Source organism: Epinephelus fuscoguttatus, linkage group LG13, assembly GCF_011397635.1.
Source record: "Epinephelus fuscoguttatus linkage group LG13, E.fuscoguttatus.final_Chr_v1".
Lineage (NCBI taxonomy): Eukaryota > Metazoa > Chordata > Actinopteri > Perciformes > Serranidae > Epinephelus > Epinephelus fuscoguttatus.
In genome coordinates this window covers 42,023,603-42,036,500 of record NC_064764.1, presented here as the reverse complement: position 1 = coordinate 42,036,500, position 12,898 = coordinate 42,023,603, and the positions used below count along the sequence as shown (strand labels likewise).

The following is a 12,898-nucleotide window of genomic DNA, read 5'->3' as shown; positions in this document are numbered from 1 at the left end:
TTTTTCCTGTGTGTGTGGTGTGCTCATGTTTGGAGACTCTGACAAAGCTGGAGACGTAGAATGTAGAAATGTATTTACAGTCATTTTAAGCATCTTTAAGACAACTGATTCAAAGACAGGAACACACGCAGGTACACGCGAAATGCATGAATCACTCCAGGAAACAAAAGCACACGATGAGAGAGTGAATTATTTCTAGAAAATACAGTCCAGCGTCACTACAGGATAGAAGCAAACAGAAGCCTGGACGCCAACAATAGAAACAAACCGTCAGGACGTTTCCTTAAAGGGACAGTTCAGAGTTTTTGAAGTGAGGTTTTATGGGTAATTACCAAAAGACAGATGTCAGTCAGCATTTAGAATATGTCTTTATTTTTATTTCAGATTATTTTTTGTGATTTTCATTTTTTTTTCTTTTAGATTTTGTTTGATTTTTTTTATTTTTAGAATATTTTAACTGACTTACAGTAATTTCCAGCAGGAAAATGAAGCCTCTCTTTTCAAAGCCAGACTCCATTGAGAAAACCAGTGATTTTACGTCAGTGAACACAGGAGCTGCAGGTCGACTGCTGCCTCCATCAGTTAGTTAGTTTGTTATTGTGCAACTTCAGTGAGTTGGACATAAAACTTTTAAACTCTAAAGTCACACAGTGTCACAAACTAACTTACTGATCAAAGCAGTGACAGACCAGCAGCTCCTGTGTTCAGTGAGCTTAAATTAATGTTTTTGTCAATGAAGGCTGGTGGCTCTCGGTAACAAGCCGTAAAACAGTGAAAATACTCTTAATATAGTTTACACTTCAACTGACAGTGATTTTATTACCCATAAAAACCTACTTCGAAAAATCCGACCTGTCACTTCAAAGTGAAGGAAAAAAAAAACAGGAACATGCAGTACGTGACATTCTGACTAGTTAGTGTTTGCTGACGGATTTCCACACAACCAAAATATTAAAACGTCTCATCAGACATGTTCATTGGCACTGTTGTGTTCTGTAAGGGCTCCTCGCCACAGTCAAAACTGAATCTAACTAATCACAGAGGAACTCTACATCACGTGAAGTGCATCTTTGTCATTTCTTTGGCTCGACGTCTCCCAGACTCTCATTTAGAAAAGATTAGGTGTGTGCAGGTCAGGTGATCAAAATCTGAATCAAGTCTTCTTTTCAGGCAAATCAGGAATTATGAGAATCTGCAGAATGTTGTAAAATGGATTTGTTGATTGTGACTGTCTTTTAGATTCCAGCAGGGCTGTCGATTAATCTGCTGATTGTTTCCTCGATTAATCGATTAGTGTTTCGGTTTAAAAATGTCAGAAAATGTTGCTCATGAATGTTTTATTTTGTCCACAACTCAAAGATAATCCAATTTATCCAGTTAGCTGGAGATGAATTTAACAGTTTAATTTAACTAATCGATTAATCGTTGCAGCTCTGGATTAAGTTTTTATTGTTTGCTCGTTGCATCAAATATTTCGTGCATAAATGAGACTCTTGGATCTGTTTGGATGCATCCATTTTTTTTTTTTTTAAACAATAAAGAGTCCTTAGAAAACCACCAGTCGTCACCTGGTGAACACAAACACATTTCACTTTCTTTTTTTCTTTTAACAAATAGACAGCCACAAAAAAAGATCAGCGTGGTTGTAACGCTCTGAGCGACCCCCGCCTGACATCTGCCCGACCTCTCAGGTGAATTTAACATCACTACAACATAAATCTGATAAAAACAAGTCGACTGCTGCGAAAACCAACTCAGTGAAACAAAGACACACGAACAAGATGAAGCTGAGAACACGGATTTCCAGAAACCAGCAACAAACTGAACCTTCCATCTTGAGCGACGGTGTCCGTCACCGTCTGCGCCGCCATTCTGACAGACCGCCATCCATCTAAAGCACCTCACACACACACACACACACACACTCTATCTCACACACACACACACACACACACACACACAGTCACACAGTCCGTCCTCAGTTGCTGGGGCCTCAGGTACATCCCTGGGTCGTGCCTTCCATGTGAGGTTAAAGGTGCAGCAGCCGTGGAGAGAGCTTCCACGCCCTCCTTGGTCTCCCACAGCCAATTCCCGCCTCCGAGGTCTACTTGTCCCCGCCAGTCTCAGCCTCCTTGGCCAGCCCTCGGATGGACAGGTCGTAAACCACCTCCTCGATCTTCTTCACGTCGTACTTGAGGCCGTCGTAGCGTTTCCGCAGCGGGTCGTTCTTCAGGTTGAGGAGGCGGAAGCCCGAGTCCAGCTCGTTGATGAAGTTGGAGATGCGGAGCGGTCGGGTGTAGTCTCCTGCTGTGACGCTGTTCACCGCCAACCGTGACTGGAAGAAGAAGCAGGCACTTATTTTACTCGGGGTGCACCTGACTTATTGGCTGAACATCAGTATCAGTCGATATGCGCCTTGTTGACTGCCATCAGCCTATCAGTAAATAAGAGGTGTCTCTGTTGTTCAGCCTCACTGATACAAAGTACAACTCAGCAGCAGCACAAACTCCATCCTCCAAGATGAAGCTGAATCTGAGCTGATTAACCAAAACTGAACATTACGACCTTCATGACAGCAGCCATCAGTTACACACACTCACCAGCTCACTGGCCATGATGAGCACACCTGCCAGGTAGTCCTCTACATCCAGGTGGAAGCCTTTCTCTCGCACCACCTCAACTGTGGAGTTTAAGAGAGAGAAAGAAAGGGTGAAGCCTCATTCCTCCGTCACTGTTACACTTCAACACACCAAGTGGTACCTACTGCCCAGTATCTTGGCCACTTCCTCCCGAACCACCAGAGTTTCAGTCTCCAGGTAAACGACGAAGGCCGCTAGGAAAGCCAAGCGCTGCAGGACAAACCGCCAGTGTTCATGGAACCTAAAGAGGGGTCAAACAGGTCGGAGACAAAGACATCCAACACTTTACTTCAATTTATTTCACCATGATAATTAATTCTGCGTATGAACATTGAAACACACAATGAAGCAACATGACAATTAAAAACATACATCTGCTGCTACAGTCTGATCAGGTGTTCTCACTGCTGAACTTCACATAAAATTCACGGTGAGTTAAACTGCTTTGTGTGTATTTCTGCAGATTAACTTTGTGTGAATGAACTATATAGTAAACTTTACATCACATCTCAGAGTGTGCACTGAGCCAACACCACAGCTGCTGTCAAGTGTCTCGTACCTGTAATACTGCTCCACAGGAAACTTTGTTTTCAGCTCACCGATCTGAGTCCTGACGGTGCAGAACAGCTCTCGAGCCTTCGCACATTTACTGGGAACTGACCGGAGAGAGGAAAAAAGATTCATGTTCAGACTGATAACTAACAGACATCTTTCTTGAGTACCAGTGAAAACAGTTCAGACTGTGTGACACACTCACTCTCTTTGAACCCAGACGGCTGATGGACGCTCTGGAGAACGGTCAGGATTTCTCTGGCAGTCTGCTCCAACGCCTGCACCACCTTACGGATATCCTGCAACAAAGTCCATTAAATATCAGAGTCTTCCTGACCCATCTTTTTCTATCAAAACACACTTCACAGTTCATACTTGAATTCTGGGGCTCTACTGGAACATTTTTACTTAATGTTCAGAAAACACTTTATTTTTCTCACACTGTTTGAATACACCTGTAACCACCCTCTGTCTGAAACGCTGTTGTGGAAACATTTTCATCTCACTGATACACCCTTCCTATCCAAGGGGAGCCACTAACTGAGGCATTTCAAATGCCGCCACACGCAACTTGATAGCACAATGGCCAATCAGAGCAAAAAACAAGGCGACGTATTCACTGCACTAAGCCCCATTTGTTTGCTGACCAGTGGGGCTAACTGAAGCCATGTTCACACAAAAACGATCCACTGAAAACAGAATCGTTTCTCATTTTCGTTTTGAAAGAAGTTCCACGTTTAGACGACAACGTTTTGGTAACAATCGCCGTGCACACGGATCTGCAAAACTGACCAAAAACGCTGCAGTACACATGCCAGGCCAGTAGTTGGCAGTGTGACGCTTACGCTTCCTTCTACAAAGCGGTAATGTATAAACAAACAAAATGGCAACCGCACAAACATTTGTCTGGACGGACGACGAGGTGGAGTTGCTACAGTAAATCTACACTATGATGGGGAAGTGTTGATAGATTCAACAGGGTGAGCAACACAAGCAGAGCTTGGGAGTCCGCCATTGTTGTTGTGATGGTCGACTTTCTCGCGCATGCCCAGTGACTGGAACTGTAATGAGCATGTGCGAAAAGTCTGTTTTCAGAGGAACTGCATACTGCAACGGAGACGCTGCTGCTTCCACCCAAAATGCCGCTGTCGTGTAAACAACTGGCCAAATCGCAACTAAACGGTTACCGTTTTCAATTGAAATCGTTGTTGTATAAACGGGACCTGATATATTGTGCTTTTTCATATCCCATCGGCAAAACGTCAAAAACGTCCTTCCTGGAAGCGAAGGCTTCTAGGGCAGTCTTCTGTTCCTCTCTCAGGAGAAAGATAAGTGTAGTTGGCTTGGCGTTTCTTCCACAGCTAAAGTGAATGGATGCGGTCCTTCGGCAGCTGCCATCTTGGCTGTTTACTTTTCGACTCCTACAGCGCAGCGCTGTCCTCATCATGTTACGCCCGTCCAGAGCCCGCCTCTGACAGATAGACTGATCTGATTGGTCTGATGGTGTTTCAGTGGGCTCTGCTTGTCGGGGCCAGATCCCCGTGCAGAGCAAATTAGAATTTGCTAGGGGCGGGGCATCTGGATTTCCAGGTTACGTGACGAGAGCATTTTCTACCTGTAAGTTGTAAATAAACACTCAGTGGTTCACAGTCCGCAGGCGCATATTCTGCAGGATCCATCCCACCCAGCCCATCATCTGTTTGAACGTGTGCCCTCAGGCAGGCGTTACCGGACAGTTAAAACCAGAACCGCCAGACTGTTAAACAGCTTTTATTCCAGAGCCATCACCACATTGAACACAAGCCTACAAACCCGACCCCATACCTAACAACACATACACCTCATAAACACAAAGTGCAATAAATGAACCTGAGCAATATAACTGTAAATGTGAATGTATCTATGTTGGCACTTTTTTGTTTGACTGAGTGACTATGTATGTGTATGGTGTGTGTGTGTGTGTAGTATGTATGTATGTGACAATAAAGGTCTCTCTCTCTCCCCCCGGTTCTGAATAGACTGCAAGTGACTTCGTAAATGTGTCAAGTTTTTAAAAAAACACACTTAAAGCTCTGTGTCAGAAATTCACTGTACTTTTAATTTGATGTGCCATTTCCTGCTGCTTAACAGAGACAGCAAACTGGCTCCACGACATGGACAAACACAAGTATGAGGCTGAATATATTCAACTGTGTGGACCCCCAACTGATGACTACAGAGAAATCCCTGAGGACCCTGTGGCTGCACCATATAGTAGAGTTGTGACATCACAAACTCAGTGAAATCCTGACGGCTCGTTTAGCGACACAGTTTCTGAATACAAACTGTGAGCATTTCTCTGTGGCCTGAGAGTTTGGATGCTTTGCCTGTATTTATACCGCACCTGCTTTACTTTCACAGAGACATGGACACCTGACTTGTCACAATGTGGGACCTTTAATATCGGAACCATCCAGGACCCTCTGCTGTTTGTGTGAATCTGAAACCTACTTCTTGTGATAATCTGCTCACAGCAGAGACACTGTGGAGTGTTTAAAGCACTAACAGAAACTACAGAGCTCCATCTGGTTAAATCCACAGTTTGGTGTTTCCCCTTTGAGCGTAACGACACGTAACTTTAACGCGCGTGGAATAAACAGCGAGAGACAGCAGAGGGAATAATTTATATTTCAGTGATTCACCTTTGACATGTTTGATATGTTCTTATTAACAGGGGTAATTCAACATAAGACAGTTAGAGATGAGGGTCAGTGTTTGGAGACGCTGCCGGCTGATGAACCAGACTCCTGTTGGTGCTTACTGAACATATTTAACGTGCATTAACGGGACTCGGCTCCGGTTAGCCGTTAGCTAGCAGCCTGACACAGCTAACAGGTTTAACGGCTCGCGGCCGGATGTTGATTCATACCTCTCTGACGTCTTGGTCGGCGCTCAGGAAACCCTGAATGTAACTGAACATCTCGGTCACAGACATGTCTGATTGCAGCCGAGCTGTCCGGAGGAAGATGATGATGAAGGTGATGATGATGGTCCGTCTGCAGCTAGCTAGGCTAATTCATAAAAACATCAACGTGCACGAGAACCGCCACCCCCCCGCCTTCCTGCGCTGTGTGGCGCCTGGAGATGACGTCATCAATTTCATGCTGTCGCTCCATATTTTTGATTAAAAACATCACTTTTTGGGAATTTATTTTAAATATTACTGCATTAAATGATAAAAAGCAAAAGCAGCAAAAAATAAATAAATTTATTTATATTATAATTTATATATATTTTTTTATTTATTATTATTTTTTGTCAATTCAATAATTGTCTCACAGTTCCAGCTGTACTTTAATGAATTCATTAACTTTTATTCATAAAGCACCTCTCATACACAGAATGCAGTGGCAGACACAAACATGGCAAGGGGATAAAAACACACTTTATACAACCATCGTTCTGGGAGAAAACAAATGATTTATAATTAGAAACAATCATTTAAGAAAAGATAAAAACACATAAGATATTACAACAGATAACTGGTAGTCAAAGGTTATATTAAAGAGATGTGTTTTGAGTTGTGGTTTAAAACTGATGTTTAAAGACAGAGTGTTCAGCTAAAACAGAGGTAGGCAACCTGTGGCTCCAGAGCCATGTGGCTCTTCAGCCCCTGTCCAGTGGCTCCTTGAGCCTTTGAGAAAAGAAGTCTATGGAAATTCATTCTATGAATCCAAATGTTGCTGAACCTGGATAGCAGTGGCTGGTTAGCTATGGATGCCAAATCCAAAAAAGTAAATCGAATAAAATAGAGAATGTAGTAGTGCGTGGACAAATTTGTTTGCTCTCACTGCCAGCTCTGCAAAATTTAAGTACCAGATAATTATCAATAGTGCCCTGCACAGTGTCCACCTTGTGGTAAAACATATTAACAAATGCTTATTTAGACCATAAGTATACGCTAATTTAGACTTAATAGGCTATTTACCTTGATCATGAGGCTCAAACGTGTTTTGCAGCTCCACACAGATTTTTCAAATTATTTTGGTCAAAAATGGCTCTTTTAATGGCAAAGGTTGCAGACCCCTGAGCTAAAAGAAGAATCCCCAAAGGTTTCTGTTGTGACATTTTCATGGTTTCATATATTTCCATATGTTTCAAGTGAAAAATCTTAATTTGTAAACTAACTACAGCTGTCAGATAAGTAGTGGAGTCGAGGCAGATGGTGGCATGAGAAGAAAAGACTTACAGTAAACTGCAAAATAGATCCAGGACGTTACAATATGTAACTGTAATATTTCACAATAAATTACATCATTATCACCTCACAGGCTTTTACTGTGATATTAAACCAAATTCAGAATTTTATTGTGAAATTCATGCAGGTTACAGGAGCATACTGTTAAATCACAGTAATCTGCAGACATAACTGCTGTGAGATGACAGCACACAGCTGTCATAAAACAGCTATTTACTGTAAAAATGTCACAGTAATTTACTGTGAATGTACTGTCAAATATTTTGCAGCTTAATTAAAAAAACTCTATTAAATAACAGCAACACTATTAAATAATAAAAAACAGCAATGTAATATTATTATTACAAATATTTTCTTCTTCTTCGGGGCCACAGCTGTCATCAGAGTAAGAAAATAAAAGTGAATTTAATGAATCTTCTAAGGACTGTTTATAAGACATCGTTTTGGCCACACAATTAATTTTAGTTTATCATCTGTCTTTTACCATCAAAATAATTTCATTGATTCTTTCCATTCATTAGTCGCATCAGTTCAGCGCACAGTGTCACAATTCTGACAAAATAACACATTTCATGACATCATGAGACTTTTAGAATTCATTTATTCATTTTCTGTTGCACAAACATATTAACCTGATTTAATGTGGCCGATGATCTGGCGGCTCAGTGGAGTCATTACTGCTGTGTGTGGGTCAGAAACCTGATGGCTGCCTGTCTGGGTTTATTCACTGCAGTACTGGATTAATCCTGCAGGTGGAGCCACAGCTGAACACTCACCAATGTTGCCTTCAGGAGCTCCTCGGAAAAAAAAGCAACATTAAACGTGAGACGGTCTCACTCTAACCAGCCCTAACCAGTATCTTGGATCATCATCGTCAGGAAGTTTAACATCGCTTTTTTATTTTTTTTATTACTGAAAATTATCACAGAAAAACAAACCAAACTCATCCGGTAGTCCCTATTTTATGTTTTCTTTATTTTTTTATTTTTTATTTTATTTCTGGCAGAGTTAATTTGGTTCATTAGTTCTTATCACTGGGAGCCCATCTCTGAGAGAATAAATAGCGATGAAAAAAGTAATTATAATCTTTCATACCTGTATAAGAATATGCCCAAGTGCTGTAATATATAGGTTTGTTTTGCTTTCATCCAGGCTGACTTTTAAACTGTTAAACTGAAACCACATGGAAATGATATTATATAATTTCTGTTGACATGACATGAAATTGATTGGCCTATTTATGTATGACTTTTAATAACTAATATAATATGTAAATATGCATAATGAAAAGGAGGGAAAGGGGATGCAATTTTAAAATGACAAAAAGAAACGATGCTCAACAGAAGAGAAAATACTAAAAACAAACAAACCAAAATATATTTTAGTACAGTCAATAACTTATTTCATTATTTAACCTTTATAAAATAATCTTTATCTTTGTACCTCTTGTCGACACTTTTGCCTTTTTTTAATGGTAGTGTAAAGGGTAAAATGAATTACTAAATGATTTACAATTTATTTTTCCTCTTCACTCTTTTACTGTAAATCTGTATCCTTTATGATGTTTTATATTTTATTTCTCTGTAGAAATGTGCTAAACATTATACCTGCATTTTCTTAAAAAAAAAAAAAAATCAAAATTACAAGTTTTACTGAGTCACATTTCTGACACAGGAGGTCACAGCAGTGGGACAGGACATTAGCGTTATGAAATAATGAATAAATAAATCGAAATCTTAAATTTACCATCTCATATTTATGAAGTGCTACATTCAAATAATCTTATCATTTGAAAAATAAAATTCAGATAACTAAGACCAAAACATGATGAACTACAACAGAGTGTCTTCTTAACAAAACTTCTCATAATTTAAACTTTGTCTGGCCTTGAGAATTTTTTTTAGTCAAAATCAGCCTCCCTCAATCTGATTTACTTTTTTCTTTTACAGAACTTTATTTTAATTTCTGAGGACATTTTAATAGTAGTTACAAGCAGCGCATCTATCATAGTAATTAAATACAAATTAACAACACCAAGACAGTCCCACAGTAGTGCTCATATTTCCGACGGCTCTTGAAGGCCTCACTGCAGAGCGCAGCCTCCTGTTGCTCCAGCAGCACAGTTTGATCACAGGGCTGAGAGCAAGACTGACACACACACGCACACACACACACACACACACTCGGCCTCACACCTCTGTTATCTCACCCGGGTCGTGTGTGTGTGTGTGTGTGAATGTCCCCGTCCTGTCCGTCTCCTCGGGACACTGAGACAATGCAGCAGGCAGCTGTCCACCCGGACCTGTGACATGGAGAAGACCTCAGCTGAAGATGACTGCGTGGATTCAGGAGCCGAGACTGGAGGGTGAGTGGAGCACGAGTCGCTCTGAGATGGGACTCGACCTCAACATCACATTCATACTCTGTGTTTGAATCAGGAAGTAGAACTGTGAGAGTTTATAAGGTCTGACCAGTTATTTCAACACCTCAGTCCAGAGTCTTTCCATGTGTTGAAACTCTTTAACGACTCGCCGAATTAAAGCGAGCGCAAGTTAACGGTGAGATGTGACGTCACAGGAGCCGCACACCGTCAGACAAACAAGAAAACGTTAATATGACACATTTTAAATGAGGTTTGGCGTCACACAGCTCAGCCAAGCGCGTCATGTTATTTACATGTGAGGAAAAGTGACCTATGACGCATTTTCATCAGTCTGGTGACGCAGACCTCAGGTACCCGGCACAGCCCAGGCACAGCATCGGCCCAAACTCGATTTATACTTATGCGTTTCTACTTGTCAGTCGGCCAATGTGTGATGTCCCTGGCTGCAGACACAGCCATCAGTGGGAAGACTAATTGATCTGAGCTCCTAAATTTTGTCACCATGAATCTGTCATTAACACTCTTCTAATAATTTCTGCTGATATCTGCGGAGCACTCTGACCTGTGTCAGTGCCTGATGTAATTTCTGATGGATCTGTGGAGGATGTGAAAGTTAAATTAATTTATTTATTGTTTTATTGTTCCTTCTGTTTTCAGCCGTTAGACAAAGATGTGCCTCAGTTTCTCCTCTGGTACGTCACTGACTGGATGTGGTGGTGTTGTAGTGAAAGTCCTGTGTCTGTGTGTTGGTGTATTAGAATCAGATCATAAATGTTCCTGAACACTTTAAAGATGTTATCAAAACTGAGGACTTGTGTTTCCTTAGAGTATTATCTTGTATTTGCTTCTGTGAGATCTGCGGAGCCACATGACGGGCAATAATCTGAATAGAAATCTTTGTAATGTCTCCAAACATTTTAGTAAAATTTCATGTCGAGATGATTGTTTATACATTTTGAGCAGTTTGAGTTGTTTTATGTTGAACTGCGTCTGTAACCATGTGTGCATGTTGGCTAAACGTAACCACGTGTGCATGTTGGCTAAACGTAGCCACGTGTGCATGTTGGCTAAACATAACCGCGTGTGTGTGTTGGCTAAACGTAACTACGTGTGCGTGTTGGCTAAACGTAACTACGTGTGCGTGTGTTGTTGAAGAAAAAAACATCAGTTGGTGGTGTTGTAGCGACATAGTGCTTTTATTTTGAAAGAGACTGTATCAAACTGTACATTTCCTGTGAAAACAGAAGTGTATTTTGAAAACAGACAATGCATGTAACAGGCTGAAGTTGACACGGCATCCCAGAACGTCAACAACCAACACACCCAGGGTACCTTGGATGTCATATGTGGACGTGGAAAGTCCATGACCAAACGTGGACATGTGACGAGGTCACAGTGAGGATGATGATGGTAACATCACTTTCTTTAAAGTCAGACTCCATTGAGAAAAACAGTGGTTTATCATCGCTCTACACAGGAGCTGCTGATCCATCAGTTTTGTTTGTGTTACTGTGTGACTTTGGTAGATTGGAACTAAACACTTTACACGCCGCAGTAAGACAAACTAACTAACTGATGGAGGCAGCGGTAGACCAGCAGCTCCTGTGTTTAGTGAGGCAATGATTGTTTTTGTCAGTGGAGTCTGGTGACTTTGACGAGAGCTTAGATGAGGAACTAGAGCCAGCAGAACAGACTGTCTGATGGAAACTGAATTCTCACAGACTTCAGTAGACTTTCTTTAAGTGGCTAAAATACGTTTTGTTGTTGGCCCCCATCCTCCAGCCTGCCTCTGCAACACCACGATCTACAATACACTGACTTTGGATAAAAACCTCACACAGCCCCATTTCAAAACATCTGAACTGTCCCTTTAAAGTGTGTGAAACACATCATTTTAGACTAAACATTACAGAAGACAAAGTCTCAGGCCTGTTGTTCTCTTCAGCCTCATACTGAAGGTTATTAAGCCGGGTAAAGTAATCCATCAGTAAATAAATGAGTCACCTGGGAGCGTGTTATTTCATTAGCTGTGACTGGGACAACATGATGTATGTGTGTGTGTGTGTGTGTGCGCGACTGTGCGAGCGTGCGTGCATGTGTTTCGTGGGAACGCTCTGCAGCAGAGAGCTTTGTGTGAAATGCTGATGTGAGAGGAAAAGCAGGGACCGTCCAGCTGATAGAGCCACGGCCTCCATCAGGTCACATCCTCCACCTCTGCTGCCTCACTCCACTTCCTGTTCAGCTCCCACAGCCACTGTTTTCAGTCACTGTCTTCATGTCCGTGTGTCTCTGCTGTCAACTCTCCTCCAGTCACAAGTCACACACTTCACAGAGGGCGTAAAGGTGAGGAAGTGTGGACTTGTTGTCTTTTGGTGTTTTACCTTTTCAGGTGAGAACACACTCTGCAGCTACAGAGCGTTTTAGTGTCGTTTAGCTCCTTGTTTTGGTCAGAAACACTCCAACAAATTTTATTGTCAGGCGGATGTGTAAATCAGTATCTTTTTGCAAACATGTTCACTGTAACAACTTTATAGCTTTGAAAATGTACATTGGGTTTACAATAGGGCTGCCCTTTTGAAAGTTGGAGAATCTTATCTTCAGTCCACCACTCTCTATTTTGAAAAAAAAAACCCAAAAAAAAAACGGTGCTGTACCGTGCATTAAGAGATGTTTTTTGTGACACAGCCCATTTGCTCATGCTTCAGGGTCGTTCAATAGAGTAATTGCAAATAAATATTGTTTTAATGTATAACTATTGAAATGTTCACAAGGTTTTTCATAAATTCCTACAATGTTGCGGCACTGCCGCCTTTGCAGGTTAAAAGTTAATGACAGTGACTTGAAGTGAGGAGGAGCAACTTGTCAGCGCACAGCTGCTCTGACAAGCTGGAGACATGCACTTTTGCATGTGATGCCAAATATTAAAATAACATCGTTATAACACAAAAATATAAAAATGTAGTGGTAGGCCGAGGCTATAGCCTGTATCTTTTAGCCTATTGCATTTAAGTTCCTACCATGTTGTTGTGTCCTTTGGCTCACCTCTGGCATCTGGGATGAACCCAAAAAACTCCCAAATTGGACATG

At 41.4% G+C, this 12,898-nt stretch overlaps 2 protein-coding genes across 4 annotated transcripts in view; one reads left to right on the top strand and one right to left on the bottom strand.

Annotated features, from left to right (window-relative positions):
• Positions 1-451: 451 nt before the first annotated feature.
• Positions 452-6,299, bottom strand: tsn (translin). The gene is made up of 6 exons (XM_049593528.1): positions 6,100-6,299; positions 3,397-3,490; positions 3,199-3,295; positions 2,765-2,880; positions 2,601-2,680; positions 452-2,335 (listed from the first exon to the last, which is right to left on the bottom strand). The coding sequence occupies exons 1-6, from the start codon at positions 6,163-6,165 to the stop codon at positions 2,105-2,107; spliced, it is 684 nt and encodes a 227-aa protein (XP_049449485.1). The 5' UTR covers positions 6,166-6,299; the 3' UTR covers positions 452-2,104.
• A 3,270-nt stretch (positions 6,300-9,569) lies between these two features.
• Positions 9,570-12,898, top strand: part of LOC125899308 (protein FAM124A) — a 38,981-nt gene continuing 35,652 nt past the window's right edge. For 2 of the 3 annotated variants that reach the window (XM_049593502.1, XM_049593501.1), the window contains exon 1: positions 9,570-9,793. In XM_049593502.1, the coding sequence (XP_049449459.1) occupies positions 9,738-9,793 (56 nt within the window). In that variant the 5' untranslated portion in view covers positions 9,570-9,737. Of the gene's footprint in view, positions 9,794-10,468; positions 10,504-12,898 lie in introns of all 3 variants that reach the window. The other variant, XM_049593503.1, reaches the window with a different exon arrangement.